Source organism: Camelus dromedarius, chromosome 1 (assembly GCF_036321535.1).
Source record: "Camelus dromedarius isolate mCamDro1 chromosome 1, mCamDro1.pat, whole genome shotgun sequence".
NCBI lineage: Eukaryota > Metazoa > Chordata > Mammalia > Artiodactyla > Camelidae > Camelus > Camelus dromedarius.
The window spans coordinates 50,850,299-50,869,785 of NC_087436.1; the positions used below are offsets into that span (position 1 = coordinate 50,850,299).

The following is a 19,487-nucleotide window of genomic DNA, read 5'->3' on the forward strand; positions in this document are numbered from 1 at the left end:
CTGCACGCTGTGCACGCATTTTCTCAGCCCTCACAACAACCCTACTGATTAGGTGCTTTTAGTAACTGTTTACTCTTTGAAGGGCCGATTATGCTTTGAGATCCACCTGTGGAGCTGCAGGAGGTGGGCGTTACCTTCGCTGGACAGACCCTTGCAGCGTGAATGAGGGGCCGGTGAAGTTTGGGGGAACTAAAGCGTGAGGTGCCTTGGTTTTCGGTTCTCTGAAACAGTGAGGAGCCTCTCTAGCTGTAGTCTCCTCACACTACCATCTGTGCCCGAGCTTTGCGCCACTTTGCGCCCAGAGATCTGTGTATCCCAACTACCCAGCAGGGCTCTCGCCTCCTGTTCAGACATCACGGAGGAGGACGCAGACCGCAGCGGTCCGAGCCCGGAGCCGTGCACCAGGCGGCGGCTCCGGCGGCGGCGGCTCCGGCACCCGCGGCCTGGCTTCTTCCAGCCTGCGAGACCTCCGCGCTCGTGGCCAGCCTGCCGCGCGCGGGGACATGCCGCGGATCCTCGCCGCTCAGATGACCTGGGCTCGGGGCCCGGAGCCGGGGGCGGGGCCTGGAGCCGGAGGCGGGGCCGGAGGCCCGGGGCACTGAGGCGGGGCGCCGGGGGCCGGGGACTGGCCCCTGGGCGGGGAGAGCTAGAGTTTGGGCTCCTTCCGAGCCGACGGTGGCTTCCGGGGTCCCCGGCAGCGCAGGGGTTCTTGCCCTGTGGGCGTGTGCGGCGTCGGCCAGCGGCATGCACCTCCGTCTGCTTCTGCTGCTTGCGCTGTGCGGTGCGGGCCCCGCTGCCGCGGCGTTCAGTCTCAGCTTGCGGGGAAGCTGGAGGGTCCGCAGCCAGAACAGGTCGCTTGAGCTGCCCGGAGAGGTCCCGGGTTGCGTGCACAGCGCCTTGTTCCAGCAGAGGCTCATCCAGGTACTGTATGCGGCCGCCCCGTCGCGAGCCTGGGCCTGGGTCCTCCCTCGTGCAGAGAGGGGCCCAGGAACGGCCTGCCCGCCCCCGAGCCCGGGGCTGTTCCCTCGATTTGGCATGAACTTCCCTTTTGCATCTTGTGGTCTGTGAGGGGAAACGCCGAGGCAGTGTAATTACTGTTGGTGAAGAGCATGGCTGGGGGTGGGCTAGATGGAGACTGACCCACCCACCCCGGGACAGCAGTAACTCAGGAAAGCAGAGGTTTCGACACGGTAAACAGTTTTACTGGCGGTCTTTTTGCTACAGTGTTCCGCTGAAGCGTGGGTAGAAAGATCTTACTGTCACCGACAAAGCCTAAGGCTGAGGATTATTGTTTCAACTACCTGAACACTGCAGGGGACGATAGTCTTTGCTAAGTAAATGTTAACTGTCTTCAGTAATGTCTCAGTTTTTCATTTTCACTTTCAAGCGTCAGGGAGGCAGATCTGGAATTGATGCAGCAGCACATAGCCTGAGGAGAACGAGACCAGCAAGGGTAACGTTAGGATTCCCAGTGTTAGTGTAAAGGCTAAGCCATTTTTAAGGCTGATTGGGATATGAAGAAAGATGCAGTTTCCTCTCGGGGTTTGTGCTATGATGTGTATGTGTGTCCCAACAGATGCTTCAGTTCATAGACTTCTCGTGGAGGACGCTTTCCTGTTTGGCTGCCTGTGGGCAGAAGTTTGCAAACAGACTGCCACCTCCCACTTGGTTTCCATCTGCTGCACATTTTCAGTGGCTTTGCCTGGGACAGGGGGTACTTGATAATGGTTTGCATGCATTGCCCCAATCCTCATAATAACACTGTAGAGTAGGTCCTTTTATCTGCACTGTATGGGAGATATGGAGTTATGGAGCCCAGAGAAGGCAGAGGATTTACCCAAGATCACCCAGCAACTAAGTGGTAGAAATGGAATTCTAACCCAGCCTGGCCTGACTCCATAGCCTTATGTACTGTACAACACTTATCCTGGTGGTATGAAAAATCTTGTTTTTGAAGCAGTGGAGTTGACTGTCAGGAATTTAATTCAAAATTTACTTAAGTGACAGGACAGTCAACGGGGTTATGCCAAATTTCTGATCTGGTACTATCAGAATTCCTGGTCTGGTACCATCAACTTCTTTTCGAGAATATATATCAGAAAGGAAACAAATGTAAATTACAGTGACCATGGTTGGGTTTATTTCTTAAGTAGGTACTTCTCCAACTCAAGTACTCAAACTATTTTTAGTTAATAAACTACTTAGGACAGGGACCACAGCTGACCTTGGTACCCTGAAGCGTCACTTGCATGTGCCTTGAGAATGCCTGTGTTTAATTTGCAGGGTCTCTCCTTGCATCATCTTCCTGATAGAACTAAGGCAACGGGAAATCATTAGTGGTTATAGCAAATCAGATTATTGTTCCATGTTACAGGGCTGCATACCAAGAAGGAATGTTTGGTTACAAGTTAATGTGAATGAGGTGCTCATAGTATGAAATGACTGATTTTTCCTCACAGGAATAATTTACAATGTCTGTTAAATCTGTTAATAAGTTCTTAAGAAAACTTTAAGTTTCAGGAAGGTAGATGTAGGTCTTAAATGGTAGTGGGATGATCGATGTGAAGGCTTTTGGGGGTTGGGGAACTCCAGGTCTGTTGACGGTACTCATCAGCATTGGTGTCGCTACTGAGTAGTGTGATGTTTTCATTCTATCTGCTTTATTATAACATCCCCTTTTGGTGCTGACCTTAGGAAGTATTCTATAGTTTAGAGCAGACACTGGCCCAAATACTGTGTTTACAGGAGAACTTGAAACATATCTTGCTGAAGTCTTTCAATTAATTATTCATTCACCTAATTATCTCATAAATATTTACTCAGTACCTCCAATGTGGCAGGCATTATTCTAGGTGCTTGGAATCAAGTGGTGAAGAAATCGAAGTCTGTCTCAATAGATAGTGGAGGAGACAGACAATAAACAAATTAATAGATAATGTAGTGACAGGTATAAAGCAGATTAAAGGAAGAGAGAGTGAAGGCCTGTTGGGAAAGATTGCTTTTTAAAAAAAGGTGGTTAAAGATAGTCATTTTGCTAAAGATCTTTTGATGAGTTTGGTTTTAAGGAGAAGCACATTCCCAGCAAAAAAGAAGAGAAGATGGCAGTGGGGAGGAGGTTTGACAGGTCCAGAAATAGTAAGCAGGCCAGTGTGGCCGTCGCCCTGTGAGTCAAGGGGCAGGTGGATGATTTCAAACTAGGCATCTAGGGCAGATCATGCAGGGCTTGTAGGCCACTGGGAAACACTTTGAATTTTATTCTAACAATGATGGGAAACTATTGGGGTTTTTGAGCTTGGAGTTGCATGATTATATGTGCCTTTAAAGGGTCATTCTGGCTGTTGTGAAGACTACAGTGCATCAGAGTGGAAGCATCAAAACCGGGTAGGGGATGATTGCAGGTGTATGAGCAGGAGGTGATTTCTGGCTTGGACAGGGGTGATGGCAGTGAGATGGTGAGAGTGGTGATGGGAAAACACATTTTAAAGGTAGAAACAACAAGATCTGTTCAGTTGAATTTGTTGATGGATTAAATGTGAGGTGTGAGAGAAAGAGGATTCAGGGAAAACTTCAGGATTGTTCAGTTCGAGCAGTTGGTTAACTAGAATTTGTATTTACTGAGAGGCTCTGTTGCCAGCCTTGAGTGTTTCATACGTGACTGTAGTTCCTATACAGAATCTAAACCTTAGGTGCCTGGAGAGCCTTTTGGGCTCCCTGCTGAAGGTTCATTTATTCATTCAGCCTACTGTAATACCACATACTAACATAGGCATTACAAGTGAAAAAAGAAACGAGCAAGACTCAGTTCTTGTTTGGTGGGAGGTCACATTCTAGTAAGGCTGCAAACCTCATTAATAAGCATATGACATAAAAGTGCTTAGACAAGGGGACACTTAACAGGAATGTTCTCATCTTCCCTGTGCAATTCCTTAGTGATGTAAGTTTGAAAAGGTTTTGTTAAAAAGAGGTATTCTCAGTGTGCCCGAATTAGAGAATACAGGTAAGTAAGAAGAAAACTTGGAAACCTGACTTCCAGAGATAACTACCTTTAAAATTTAAAAGTACACTATTTCCATTCAGAACACATTTATAAGTATTTAAATATACGGTTTAACAACTTTTTTATATTAAGTATTTCGTGACAATTTCGTATGCAGTAAACATATTTCTACAGACCATGTTCAATGGTCTTTTTAAATTTCGTTGTGTACATTTGCCAGCGTTTATAATCTATCACTTATTTTTGAATAGTATCTGATTCCATTTTTTCTATTCTTCAGTGAAGATCTTATTAGCTTAATTTTAGTTAGTGTGCATCCTTATCTTTTTAGACTAAAGTTTAGAAGTGGAATTACTGATCCAAAAGTATATGCATTTTATTTAGTCTTTTCATGTGTATTTCTAAGTTGTTCTTCATAAAAATTGTACCAGTTTTACATTTCCATCATTTTATCAGAGTGCTTATTTTATGTGCTAGATTTAGATATTATTTTAAAAAACAAAAATAGAAACAATTTGCATTCTGTGAGGTTAAACACCTTTTGTTTATTTCATGTTTATTGGTGATTTGGGGTTACTTATTCATGTTTTTAATCATTTTTCTGTTGACCCCTTTAAATATAGATTTGTTAGACCTCTTGTTATGTATTTAAAAAAACTTCCCATTTGTTAATGATGTATTTGGTCCTATAGATGTTTTAAAGTTTTATATGTTGCAATCTTACAAGATTTTATTTCTTTTATCATTGTTTCTGTGTTTGGTATCATGCTTTGGAAGTAATTCCCTGTCTCCCAATTAAATATTTTCAGATATTTTCTCCTTTTAGTGTTTTTGTAATTCCTCTTTTGTATTTAAAATTTTGATCTATTTGAGTTTTTCCAAATGGTTAAACAGTTTTTTATATCTCATGATTTGAACAATTTCCCTTTTGTCAACTGATATAAAACATTACTTTTATCATATGTGAAATTCTCATGTACTGGTATAATTTTCTTATTCCTTCTTTTAAAGTTCTTTTAAAAAGAGTAATAAATGTTTAATGCTTATTGTCCAAAAAAATTGATGCAGAGAAATATAAAATATAAAGAAGCAGGAAAAAGCCAATAAAAAGTATACTATACAGCAGAAGTAATCACTGTGAAACTTTTCATGTGTATCTTTCCAGATTTTTCTAAGTGTGTATACAAGCAAATATAATAACATAAGAATGAAGTCAATCCCTGGAATGGTTTGTAAGCTACTTCTTCACTTAAAATATATAGTGAACATCTCTCTAAAGCTATAAAAGTCTATAAATACAGATCTAGAATAATTTTAATAACTGCATAGACTCCATTATAAATATGTTCTTACTCAAAATCTACATTTAAAAACAGAAGAAAATATATTATAAATATATACATACATTACTAAAAATGGTAGGTACCAGATGCTTAGCACTTTCTCTCTAAATTTTATCGTTACTTTATATTCTTCACGTGTAATTGGGACAAATGTTCCGAGAAGGATATTTTTTAGATGTGTAAATTTATAAAATACAAGATTATATCATAGTAGCTATCCATGTGATTAACAAGTTAGTCTTTTTCTTTTTTCCTCTGTTTTTTTGAGGGGGAGGTAATTAGATTTATTTATGTATTTATCTTTGGAGGAGGTGCTGGGGATTGAACCCAGTACGTCAGGCATGCTAAGCATGCGCTTTACCACTTGAGCTATACCCTCCCCTCAACAAATTAGTCTTAATTATTCTGTCCAATGAGCTGCCATTCTGTCCAAGGAGCCATGAATCTGTTGACGAAGGCTCTAATATGCAGGTTAACACTCATTAAGTACATTCTAATAAAATATATACATCAATGTGGATAAATGTGTATATATATATTTTTATTGAAGTATAGTTGATTTATGTTTCAGGTGTACAGCAAAGTGATTCAGTTTATATATATATATGTTCTTTTTGAGATTCTTTTTCATTATAGGTTATTACAAGGTATTGAATATAGTTCCCTGTGTTATACAGTAGGACCTCGTTGCTTACCTATTTTGTATATAGTAGTGTGTATCTATTAATCCCAAATTCCTGATTTATCCTTCCCTCCCCCTTTCCTCTTTGGTAACCATAGGTTTGTTTTCTATGTCTATGAGTGTAGATAAATGTATACTTTTGTACACTTTAAGTAGCCAAGAGGAAATTATCATGTGAATATACTTTTTAAAAACTTTATTTTGGTGAATTTCAAACAAATTTGAAAATAGAGTAGCAGAATGAACTTCCATTTCCCCATCATCCAGCTTCAGCAGTTCGTGGCTAATTTTGTTTTTTTCTCGTCAACTGTGCCACTCCTTATTTTGAAGCAGTCCTAGACATCACATCATTTCATCCTCAAACATTTCAGTGTGGCTTTCTAACAGCAATACCATTATCACTCATATGAATATTTTTGATGTGTTTCAGAGAAGGAAGTCCCATGAGTATGGTCCAAAATGACTAACCATAAATTTATTCTTAAAATAGAAGGTATTTTTTCTGGTTGCTACACTCACCTTCCACAGAGGACTTACAAATGGAATGTTTGACTTTATTTGATCATTTTATGTTGTGAAATAATCTCAAAAGCCTCTAGAAAAGGAACCATTTAAAGGTCTGATTGTCTTCTTCTAAAAGTTTGACTGCTGAAACTGTGTGTGACATGAGAGAAGTTAACCAATGACTCTGTATTTGAAATTTCAATTTGAACCAGAATAGTCATCAATTAATAACATTACTCAGCTTTTAGGAGTTGAGAACCATGAGGTTTTTCAGCTGTCCTTTTAAAAAAAGATATCTAAAAAAAAAACAAACCCTGATTCTTAAACCTGCACACGTGCTTCTTCATTTGATGCCACATGGGGTGTGGTTAGGGCACGGGAGGGTTTGCTTCTCAGGGCCGCATACAGGGAATCAAAGGATCATCCAAGGGTTGGATCTTTAGGTGAGTGCCGGCTGGTGCGTGTCACATGGAAGTACGCATAGTCACCCTCGCCTATGAAATTCATCTTCATATGCTATTTACTTGGTGCCTTCCATGTACAGCGCACTCCTTGGGCCTCTTAGGTTGCACTTGTTCGTATAATTCCCGCAACAGCTGAGGCTCAGAGAAGTTATGGCCTAAGATCGTGCACCTAGTAAATGGTGGGGCAAGGATTCAACCCAGATCTTCTTTTCATGTCCCACACTGCCTGTTGGCAAGATGAATACATAGTAAGCAAAGGGAACAACTATTGTTTTAATTTAAAGATGTCCAGCGAAAACAGGGACAAGAGCACAACATCCTTTCGTTCAAAATATACCACCCTAGACATCCCATTTGGTAAATTTCTTGATAAATGAAAGATTTTCTGAGGGTCATTCCATACATCACTTCTTCTCTCTTCTCTGTCTCTTGAAAGTCTGTTTGTTTCAGCCATCACCTCTGTGTCAGAATTGCTCAAATGCCTTCATCTCGAATTACCACTTCTCCTGGTTTGTAGCCAGAAATTTTGCTTCACTTTTCTACCTGAGTGTGTTCATGGTGTATTGAAACTCAGTATATCCAGATGTCTCTTCTCAATCCTCCCAATCCTTGGTTTCTTGTATTTCACCCATTTCTAACAAGAGCACCCATACTTTCTCAGTGAACGAGGCCCAGAATTTGATGCCTATTTTCTTTATTTTTCCTTCTCACTTACACTGCTAGTTGCTGGATCTTATAGGTCCAGCACATGGCATCTTGTCACCATTCCCTCCTAGTCATTTATACTGCTGTCCACCCGGCTTATTGTTTTCTTTTTTAAAAAGAGGTCAGTTAATTTTAATGACTTTTAGAAATAGGTAACGGATGTAATCAATAGAAAATTGGAAAGGTACGATATATAAAGAAAAGCCAGTCTCTTTCTATCCCTGATTCCTAGTTTTTTGGTTCCCTTCCACAGAAACAACCAGTGTTAACCAGTTTCTTGTGTAGGCAGTATTCATATATCTTGCGATATACATCTATAAACATACAGAGACACATATCATATATAGATTTATATATATTTCTCCCTACCAATGATAGCATTCTGTGTATATTGTATACTGACTTTTTTCTTTACCTTAATGTATATTAGGCATCACTTCAGGTCAGTACATGTCATAGTGGTGATAAATACCATTTATTGAATGCTCACTGTGTGCCATGACTGGGTCTAAGTAGTTTCCATCCATCACCTCTTGCAAATACTGATCCTGGGAGGTGCTTTTATTATCCACATTCTAGAACTGAGAAAACAGAAGTATAGTGGTGTTGTACGAGTTTCACGGGGTTGGGCTTGGACTTGAACCCATGCCAAAAAGATTGCTCCCCACCGCTGCTTTTACCTGTCAGCTCAACGCCTCCTCCCGGCCCCTTCTCAGGGGCAGCAGCTGCACATGTGGTTCTGTTCAGCTGCCCAGCCTCGCTCCCGGAACAGGTGTGAGCTCCTCCGACCCTTCGTATCAGTCAAGAATCTCTCTCCAGGCATTTCCCTCAACCTCGTGAGTTCTAGCCTGCGCTCAGGAGTAGGCTAAGAAACTGTCTTGTTTCCCCTTGTAATATATATACCCCCTTTAGCTCTTGCACTTTGGACAGAAAAGGAGTTTCCTTCTGTTGCAACCCCTTTTCACCTAGAGCTGTGTTAGATAGGAAAGCAGGATTATTAGTTTGAGGATTGTAGGAGAAAAATGATGTTAAGGCCAACCGCAGTGCTTTGACTGACTCATGAGCGTGGGCTCGGCTGTAGCCCTGCGCCCTCTGAAGGAAGGATCAGACACATCTGACGATGGAGAGATGGGGGTTCTGGAGATCACGGCTTCTTCAGGATGGAACACACAAATACCCTTAGGTACTTTGGAGTAGCTTAGCCTCCTCTGACTTTTTTTCCTTCTTATGTAATACTCGATACTTGGAAAGTTATATACACATGTGCATTTCTGATTTTGAAAGTCTAATAAATAAAAACATTTTGTAATAGTAAAAAAAAAACCATTTTGTAATAGTAAAAAAAAAACCTTTTGTAATAGTCAAAAAAAGTCTGATAATTACATGAATACCCATGCACCTGCTCTCCAGTGTATGTATGGCCTGTATTCTCGGTACCACTGGGGGTTCCTGGCACCTACCCCACTCCCCACCTGGCCCTTCACCGGCCTCCCCCTAAAGGAAACATATCCTGAATTATCATTCTGTTGCTTTTTACAAGTTAAGGTTTTACCAGATACCTGTGTATCTTAATATATTGTTTAGTTTTGCTTGTTTTCAGATAAATGTTTTCTTAAACTTTATTTTTGCCTAAGTATCCAAGAAACAATATCTGTAAATGAAACAAAAAATTCCTTTTCTCCATGTCACTCCACGTGAAGAAATTCTGTCTGGCAGAGAATCAGCCATTGGACTAAAGCAGAGGGGGGAGTGGGAAAGCTACCACTGGTTGAGTCCTTCAATCTGTAAGTAGAAATAATAGATGAAGTTGAGAAGCTTACAGAGGGAGGAGTCGGGCGTGTGACTTGCATGGTCTGATGACACAGGGCTTGTCGATGTGCGACAGGTATGGTAAGTGTCAGTTATAAACAGCTGGTTCAGGCCCCATGGAGCGTGTTTCTCTCCCAGCCTGCCCTTGGTAGGTAGCACTGACACTGTTAACAATGGATGGCACTGGTGACATTGATGGCTGTGTGAGGTGATGAGTAAGCACGTGGACGCAGGAGCCGGATTCCCTGGGTCTGAATCAGCGCCCCACCACTTCATAGCCATCTGACTTTGCGCCTTGGACTCTTGTTAGAAAATGGGGGTGATGATGCTGCTGACTCCGCAGGGTCACAGGCAGCACCCGATCTTATTATTGCTGTTGCAGAGATCATCTGGTATAAAAGCGTAGGTAAACGTGGAGTGAGGCACACAGTACAGTTGAAAAAATGCTGACCTTGGTGTCAGACTGAATTCATTTTGTTCTGCTTAGTTGTGTGACCTTAGGAGAGTCACTTCACCTTTTGGAGTTTTAGTTTCTTCCTCTATAAAATGGTATTTACTGCACATGTTTGTTACGAAGAGAAGAGTGTGTGTGAATGCCTATCTTGGAGGCTGATAGAAAGTAAATGGTCAACACGTGATACAAGTTACTGTCTTTAGGGTTCCTGGGTTTGCTTTAACAACTCAGCCACTTACATGGGTCCCTTCGTCATCAGACATAATGCTGAGCTGCTGTTTGCTTTAAATAGGACTCAGAATTTTAATGAACAAAGGGAATCAGACCACTTTGGAACCAAATTAAGTTGGTTGCTTAGCACTTGCAATAGTTATTATAAATATCACCTGAGTCTCTGCAACTTTTATTTTAGGGAGGGTAAGATATTTTCCCTTAGAGCAATTTTTTTTAATAGACTTTGGTTTTTTTGGGGAACCATTTTCAGGTTCACTGAAAACTTGAATGGAAAATACAGACAGTTCCCATATATCCCCATACATGTACAGCTACCCCGCTGTCAACACTCCACACCAGAGTGGTACATTTGTTAGCATCAATGAACCTTATAACACTGACCCATCATTATCACCCAAAGTCCATAGTTTATGTTGTGGTTCACTCTTGGTGGTGTACATTCTATGGATTTTGACAAGTGTATAATGATACGTATCCACTGCTACAGTATCACTTGGAGTAGATTCACTGCCCTGAAAATGCTCTGTTCTCGCCCTGTTCATCCTTCTCTCCCCCTTAATCCCTGGCAACCACTGATCCTTTTACTGTCTCCAGAGTTTTGCTTTTTCCAGAATATCACGTAGTTGGAATCATACAGTATGTAGCCTTTTCAGATTGGTTTCTTTCAAGGAAGAAAAAAAACTTAACCCTCTAAATTCTGTTTGTCTAGAAAAAAATGTGTCCAAGAAGATAGCCCTCTGGAGCTCAACACGCAGATTCCTTCAAGGAGCCGGGAGACAGGAAGGAGACCATCAGTCAGTCTCAAGGCTCAGCAGGTTGCCGTGCTGCAGCTGCGTTAGCCTCCCCACCTTCCTTCTCAGGATGTTTTTAACTATATTGGATGAAGTCCACAGTGTAGAGTTATCAGTTGGGCTGGGTGAGACACATGGGAAGCTAATAATTAGGTGCCTATTCAAACCTGCATCCTTAAACATTTACTCCTTTAATTCACTGGGGAGGCTGAGTCCCCTGTGTGAGGAAGAGAAGAGAAGGAAGTGAGTGGGCTCGGCCTGGCACACCCCATTTAGTAGAACAAAAGCTCACCGTTAACCAGACCCTAAAAGTCAGTTTAGTGATTACTGGTTATTATTAACTCTCATCAACCACTCCTTCCCCTGACGCTTATCAAAATATTTCTTCTCGTCAGCAGGGAAGTTTGTAAGTTTGGCAGTATTTGCGCTGCCTGTGTATTCTCTGTAGGAGATCCTTTTTGTGCTCACTTAGTAAAGCTGAGTGAAAAATAACTTTGTTAATGCTAAGTAAATCCAAGGAGTGGGAGTTTTGCTGACCTTTGGGCAGTGGAAGAGAAACATTCCCCCTGGAGGTCAGCTGGGATAGTGGCAGCAAAACACAAAGTGAGAACCACAGGGCGTGAGAGGCTGATGGCGCCACACCATCAGAAGTTCTGTCCTTCATTCTCTGCTGATACCTTGCAGGCTCTGTGTTTTTTTTTAAAAGTGTAATTGATTTACAATGTTAGTTTCAGGTATATAGTAAAGCGACTCAGTTATACATATACATACATATATACATATATATTTTTTTCAGATTCTTTTCCATTATATGTTATTACAAGTAATTGAATATAGTTCTCTATGCTGTACAGTAGGTCCTTGTTCTTTATTTTTATATATATTAGTGTGTATCTGCTAATCCCAAATTCCTAATTTATCCCTCTCCCATCTTTTCCCCTTTGGTAACCATAGTTTGTTTTCTATGTCTATGAGTCTGTTTTTGGTTTGTAAACAATATTTGTATCATCTTTTTTAGATTCCATATATAAGTGCGATCATATTATATTTATCTTTCTCTGTTTGACTTACTTCACTTAGTATGATAATTCCTGGGTCCATTCATGTAGCTGCACATGGCATTATTTCATTCTTTTTTATGGCTGAGTAATGTTCCATTGTATATATACACACATCTTTATTGTGTTTGGTTTTAACAAAGGAAGCCAGTCTTCATCTCCACACGTTTGCTGATTATGAAACTATGTAATATTTATTTCTCAGAGCTTGTTCATTTCAGGTATTTTGTTGGACTTTTTTTTCTACGTTTTAAAATATTCTTAGTATTTCTAGTATGCAAATGCCATGTCAACTTTGTTTGAAAGGTAATGGTCTCATAAATGGATGGAGCATTAGCCTTGTGGTTGGGATGTGCTGATATATAAAATGTGTGCCCTTCTAGGCCAAGAGTTCATTAGTTTTTAGGTAATAAATAACTATCATTAATTATTTATTTCATGTTTATTTAATTCATTTATTTTTGCATATTTAATCATCTACCATCATTTTTTCAACAGGATCCTTACTACAGATTTAATGACCGTAACTACAGGTGGATTGCCTTGGATAACTGGACCTACAGCAAGAACTTTGTGATTCCATTTGACACTGGGTATGTATGTGTGTATATCTCTGTTTATATCAATATCTATCCATTTATTATTATTATTTGAACTTTTCTTCTTTTTCTATCTGCAATAATTTTTTGTTTGCTTAGGTTGCATATCGGAGTGTTCTCAGACTAAAGCCTGTAAAAGTGAATATATGATATATATTTCGATTTGTGTATGAGGATGGTGCCACTGATCACTAGTCACAAAATTATGTTGTATTCAGTCATTTTTCCAGTCGTTATAATGATGTCACCTAGACCTAGTCAGTTCTTTTGCCATCATTTCCTTCCCTTGCCCTCCTATGAATCCGTAGAGTGTATATATTTATAATATTGTCAAGTAGGATCAGAGAGACACCATTTGTTTGGTGTGGTGTTAACCAGTCACTGAAACTATGGCATTGGCCTTATATTACATCATGAGGCCGTGAGGAAAAGCACAATACGGTTTTCAGTGATGTTCTAAGTATCAGAATATAACCCAATTATATCTACCACCATTATTGTTAAATAAAAAAAACCCTTCTGTTCCTTTAATATTACTTCTTGTTGGTAATTGTTTACTAGCTTCTTAAAAGAGAAATAAAACCAAAATGTAGTGCTCAATATCACGGAATTACTGTGTTCTGGGCTCTTATTTCCGGATAATACTTAAAATATCTCCAATAGGGTGTCCTGCTTCACCTTGAACTCAGCATATCCAAAACTTAACCAGTTGACTTTCCCACTTAAAGCTTACTTTATATTCTAGCAGCCTTATTATTTCTCTTGATGTAACACCATCTTTCCAATCTTCCATGCCTAAGGGGCTTTTGGCTCATCATATCTTTCCTTCATCTCCCTGTATTTGGTCTGTTTCTGAGAACTATTCATTTTTGCCTGTCATTTCTCTTGATTCAGCCTCTTCCTCCTCATTTCCACCTTTGCCTAGACCTTTATTAGTGAGTACCTGGAATGAGACCAAAGCTGCCTAACTCGATTTCTTGCTTTGTCTTTTTATTTTCCTTTTGTATGTGGAAGAAACATGTGATTTATCTTGATCCATCAGAATGCTGATTTTTACCATTGATTCTTCCTTTTGATTGGCAGATCAAGTGTGATCTTCTCTGCTTATCTGTGAAAGTACTGCTTACTTGCCAATCCTGTACCACTTCCTGCATCTTTGCCCCCCCATCCCTCCCCAGCTCTAGGCAACCACTAATTTGTTTATTTCTGAATTTGTTTCTTCTGGAAATCTCAAATAAATGGAATTATACAATATGTAGTCCTTTGTGGCTGGCTTCTTTCATTTAGCATAATGTTTTGAAGTTCATCCATGTTGTCATATTCACCAGTACTTCATTTGTTTTTATTGCCAAATGCTATTTTATTGTATAGATATATCACACTTTATTTACTCTTTTTTAAACTCTTGTTTTCTGCTTGAAGTCTTTCCTTATAGCAGGCTCTGATAGCACTTGTATCCAACAAGACTGCACTACAAACTAGAAGAGGTTGAAAGCTTTGTCTGGTTTCCTGTGTTTTAGGCTTGAATACTAACCTGACTGCAGATTCCTTAAATTCAAAGATTGTTTTAGTTTCCTATAAGGCTTAGCAGAGTACTGGGCACATATTTACTCACAGATACTTGTTAGTTGGTTAATGCGTTCTCTTAGTGTTGGTACATGTAATAATCTGTGAAAATGTTTTGTATCTATTACTTAACTTCGTTCTTATAAGAACTTTGTGAAGTTCTAGAAAAAAAGTCAAAGCATTTAGAAATTAGAAGGGTGCTCATAATTTTATGGTGATTGAAATTTTATGAAGAAAGATAAACTGGATCACTCAACATAAAAATGTATTAAACCAATACTTTTGAAAATTTCATTGGAAAATGCCTTTTAAGAATATATATATTTTTGTGAAACACTTTTTCCTTTCATTCTTAACTAGTAAAAAAAAAAGAGAGTTACCTAAGTTAATGTTTCATACATCTTGTTTTAAAAATCTTTTTTTAGCGAATGGCAAAAAGTAAATTTGATTCTTGAGGGTGTCGATACAGTTACAAAAGTCCTGCTCAATGGTGTTCCTGTTGGGGAAACAGACAACATGTTCAGAAGATATGTAAGTACCTAATGACATCAGGTTAAAAAGGACCACTTGTGTGTGTTTGTGTTCATTGTTGTCTGAGGGGGGAAGGTAAGTGCATGATTGCCCATGCAGGGAGGCACGAGCCCTTTGATGCACTGGGTAAGTAAGTTACTTTATTTCTCAGTTGCCACATTTGTGGAATGATGAAGACACTCCAGCCTGATGGAGTTATTGTGAGGATTTAAGGAGCTAATTATATAAAATGATCAGCACAGTTTTGGGCACATAGGAAATGTTTGACAAATCCCATTCCCTTCCCTTATTAATTGGTAATCCAGAGTTTCATGGGAAATGGCAATTGACAAGCAATTTTAAAAGAAAACGTTCCTTCCTTACTGGAACAGTTACCTTAAAAGCTTGTATCCTGAGCTCCCTTCCCTTTCAGGGGTAGACTTTTCAAAACAAAAATAACTTATGACTTAGAAATACATGCTATGCATACCAGAGAGTCAGGTTATCACGAAGTGTCTAGGAAATCCTTGGCAATTCAGAGCCATGTGTAAATAGCCAGAGCAGACATTCCAAGGCTAAAGATAGTCTCTGCTTGCTCTGTTTGCCTAGGACCATCATCATCAGTAAAAATAGCAGGAGAAAACCTAGAAATCTACGTTTGGGTAGGAGAATGTACTCAGTTGTAACTAAAAGCCAGCAACTAAGTCATACTATTTTGGTGAAGTGCTTTCTCCTGCAAAAAGTTTAAACCTAAATATTTCATTCTTTTTAATGCATGTTTCATACATTCTGCCTATAGCTAAAATTTTACACATGAGGCTACTTCCACATCTGTTCTTTCTTTATAATTCAGAGGTTTGATATTACACACGTGGTCAAAGCAGTGAACTTCATCGAGCTGTATTTCCAGTCACCAGTGATATATGCGGACCAGAGGAGCAAAGCTCACACAAGCTACGAGGTGCCCCCCAGCTGCCCTCCAAGTGAGCAGGAGGGCGAGTGCCATGTCAACTTTATTCGAAAGGTAATGGTCCCACAGTGGGGGGCTTTAGCCTTGAGTATGGCATTCCAGCATATGAGATGCTTGTTTGAAGACTCCAGTTGTATTTCAGAAGTTGGGCATCTCTTTCCTGTCCCCTTAGTGGGAATTAAAAATTGGAAATAAGAACCAAAAGTTATATGAATTTTGTGGAGAATCTGTCTTTCTAGGTTTCCTTCTTGAGGCATGCTTCAGAACTTAGGTAATGTTGGAGAAAGAAGAAAAATAGGTGACTGATAATGCACCTTTACTTTAAAAAAAAAAAAAAACACGCAGGTTTATCAAACTTTTCACCAGACTGAAGGGTTCTTACCTATCTATCTGTCTGTCTGTTTATCTGTCTATTTATCTTTTTGAAGGGTTCATATTTATGAGTGATCCTTGTTACTAAGAAGCCTTCTACAACTTTAGAATCTTTGTTGACATACCCGATATTTTTTGCTAGGTTCTCATAAAATCTAAGATAACAAAACTCACAGGTGATTATTTTTCTTTGAGTCTGATCTCAGGCTAGATGACTGGACTCATTGAATTAGTATTCTATGTGACGTTTTGTTTTAGATTTAATTTTTATTAGAAAATTTCAATTGTGGTAAAATGTAATACAAAATTTACCATGTTAATTGTTTTAAGTGTACAATTCAGTAGTCTTAAATATATTCACACTGTTGTGAAAGCAATCTCCAGAACTTTTTTATCTTGCAAAACTAAAACTCTATACCCATTAAAAAAATAACTCCCCATTTTCCCCAGCTCTCAGGCCCTGGCAACCACTGTCCTTTCTGCTTCTGTGAATTTGACTCCTCCAGTTACCTCATAAAGTAGAATCATAGTGTCTGTCTTTTCATGACTGGCTTAGTTCTCTCAGTATAATGTTCTCAAGGTTTATCCATGATGTAGCATGTGCCAGAATCTCCTTCCTTTTTAAGGCTGAATAATATTCCGTTGTATGCACATGCCACATTTTGTTTATTCATTCAATGTCAGTGAACATTTGGGTTACTTCCACCTTTTGGCTATTGTGAATAATGTTGCTTGTATATGGATGTACAAATATCTCTTTGAGACCCTGCTTTTCAGTTCTTTTGGATTCTATACCCAGATGTGGGATTACTGGATTATATGATAATAATATTTTTAATTTTTTGAGGAACTGGTTTTAACAACAAATGTAATAATTGGTTTCATTGTGAAGATACTAAGAGTATTTTTCCAGCTCTCATTAGCTAAAACCTCAGTTGGTAAGTTCTGATTATTAAATGGCTCTCTTTGGACTAGATGGATTTACCATTAAGTTATGTTTCCTTAATATAAGTATTAAGGTCAAAACTGTGCCTCCTCCTGTTTGGTTTGACCTCCCCAAACTTCTGTCAGTGTCTCAGGCAGTATCTGTTCACGCTGCTGTAACTGAACAGTCAGGTGTCCCAGGGAACACTTGGGTACTTACACTTCTATGTAAAATTCGTCTTTTGTGTTTTTCCTTTGGCTTCAAATGGCATAGTGGTTTGAATACTAGAGGTTGCAATTTTTCCCTCTCTTCGTCTGTGTTTAACTTTCTATCAAAACAAGGACTTCCTGGATCTGAATGTGAAAAGCTTGCTTTTCAGGTCATTAATAAAGTTGTATAGTATATATAAATACACATGTTATTCATATGCCCATGTGGTATTTTCCTTCTGCCCCCTATTCAGCTGTGGCATTTACAACACTCTTTCAGGTTATCTGGGTAGGACAAAATCTTTTGTTACTGAAATCAGAAATCAGACCCAGGTTTCTGCCCTCGCAGTCTGTGGGACAGTAAACTTGGGCAAACTTGCCAGAACAATGATTTGCCTCTTCATGTTTCTGGTTAGTTACATGATCAGTGGGAAAAGACCTGAACTGGAGACCAAGCCAGGGATCTTGGCTATGAATTCTGGCTTTACAAAATAAGAGTGATTGTAGACAAGTCCATCGTTTGTATGTGGAGCAAATCTTTTCTCCTCCTTCTTAATTGTGTTGATATGAGGATACAGTGAAGTAATAATGTATTTGCATACTGTAAAGTGCTATGCAGCTTTTCACAGTGGAGGGTAAGGATATTATATATTTTGGAGACTTACTTCTATAATAAGAACTTCTAAGTATGTAACTCACTAAACGCCTCAGCATAGTTTATATGAAGTTAATGGGTAGAGGTGGAGGGTGGGCTGTAAAGAGAAAATGCTACTCTCTGTCTGTTCTTTGACCCCGCACTGTCTCCATTTTAACACAAATCCCCTTTTGTGTCTGCTTCTGTCTATATCAGGCTTGGATGGGTGGACCCTTCCCCTCAGCTATCCTCTTAGCAGTATTCTACACCACCTGCCCAGTTTCCACCTGCATCTGCGGACATTCCTTCTGAGTCTCTTTATCCAGGTCAACCTCCGATTGATATGCTCCCAGCCTGAAACATAGAAAGCCCTTTTATTTGGAGAGGTTGTATGCAGAAGGCTGATTTGTAGCCCTTGCTGGGGAGAATGGTCTGCCTTATATGATGTTGAATATTTTTGCCCTCCTCCTTCTCCCTGTCCCTAGTAAAAGATTACATAACTGAAGTTACAGACTCTTGAGTCAATATCTCCAAGGTGGTTTTCATTTTGAGCATGAGAATCTTAAGTGGTGAACATGATACTTAAGTGAATTTATACAGATGTGGATGCTGTGATTTTATTTCTTTATCTTTTTCTGTAGTGGAAACTAAATTATCTCTGTTTTAGAAAAATACAGAGCTTAGGAAGTAATCCTTAAATGAGGACAGTTTGGCCAAGTGCTCAGGTTCTGTTCTACAAATGCTCCATTCAGAAGATCAAGTACTTCCTCTGGTGCTTGTTCTTTTTTAAAAGCTTTCATAGCCTCACACATTATAATTGACTATATTTTGCAAATACCTTTTTTTTTCTTTAAAGAAGTAGAAATCAGAAGAATTCTGCTCTGGCCACCTGTGTCACTGTCTAAATTCTGAACTGATTATCTTTAGGTTGTAAGTTCAGAAACCAGGACTTCTGAATTCATACTGGCAGAAATAGGGGTTGGCAAGTCTAACTGGAGTTTCTTAAACCTATTTATAAATATCTTTATCCGGGGGGGATAGAAAAATATATTTATCTTTCAATATATTTCCTCATTCTTTATAGTTATTACATTTAAACACAGTGGTAGGTTCAGAGATATTTTGGAGAAGCTTCAAGAGTAACTATTGCGTTGCTTCAGTGTAATATGCTTTTAAAGAGTAAAGGAACATAATTAGGCTTTGTGGTCTTAGAACATTTGTGCCAAGTTTAACTATGCCCAGGTTGACAGATTAGTTGCTGTATTATCTATTGCTGTGTAACAATTATATCAAAACGTACCAGTTTAAAATAACATTTATTATCACAGTTTCTGTCAGTCAGGAATGTAAGTGTGGCTTAGCTGGAAACTTCTGGCTCAAGGTCACTCAGGAGATTACAGTCAAGCTGTGGACCAGGGCTTCAGTCATCTTAAGGCCGGACCAGGCCTGCCTAAGTTCACCCATGTGGTTATGGGCAGGCCTCTGATGGGCTTCCAGGCTCACTCACGTGGGACTTTCTACAGAGCTGCCTCACAGCCTGGCAGCTGGCTTCCCCCTTGGCCAATAGAGAGTTGAGAGAGAGCACCCAAAACAGAAGGTGCAGTCTCTTTTATTACCTAATTTTGGAAGGGCCATCACCCCTGCGGTGTTCTGTTGGTTAG

At 39.5% G+C, this 19,487-nt stretch overlaps 1 protein-coding gene across 2 annotated transcripts in view; it reads left to right on the forward strand.

Annotated features, from left to right (window-relative positions):
* The first annotated feature begins 636 nt into the window (after nucleotides 1-636).
* MANBA (mannosidase beta) overlaps nucleotides 637-19,487 on the forward strand; it is a 91,159-nt gene continuing 72,308 nt past the window's right edge. For both annotated transcript variants that reach the window (XR_010380458.1, XM_010980639.3), the window contains exons 1-4: nucleotides 637-921; nucleotides 12,540-12,634; nucleotides 14,632-14,737; nucleotides 15,570-15,740. Coding sequence is in view for 1 of the 2 variants with exons in the window: in XM_010980639.3 (XP_010978941.1) it covers nucleotides 745-921; nucleotides 12,540-12,634; nucleotides 14,632-14,737; nucleotides 15,570-15,740 (549 nt within the window). In the remaining variant the exon portion in view is untranslated. The remainder of the gene's footprint in view (nucleotides 922-12,539; nucleotides 12,635-14,631; nucleotides 14,738-15,569; nucleotides 15,741-19,487) is intronic.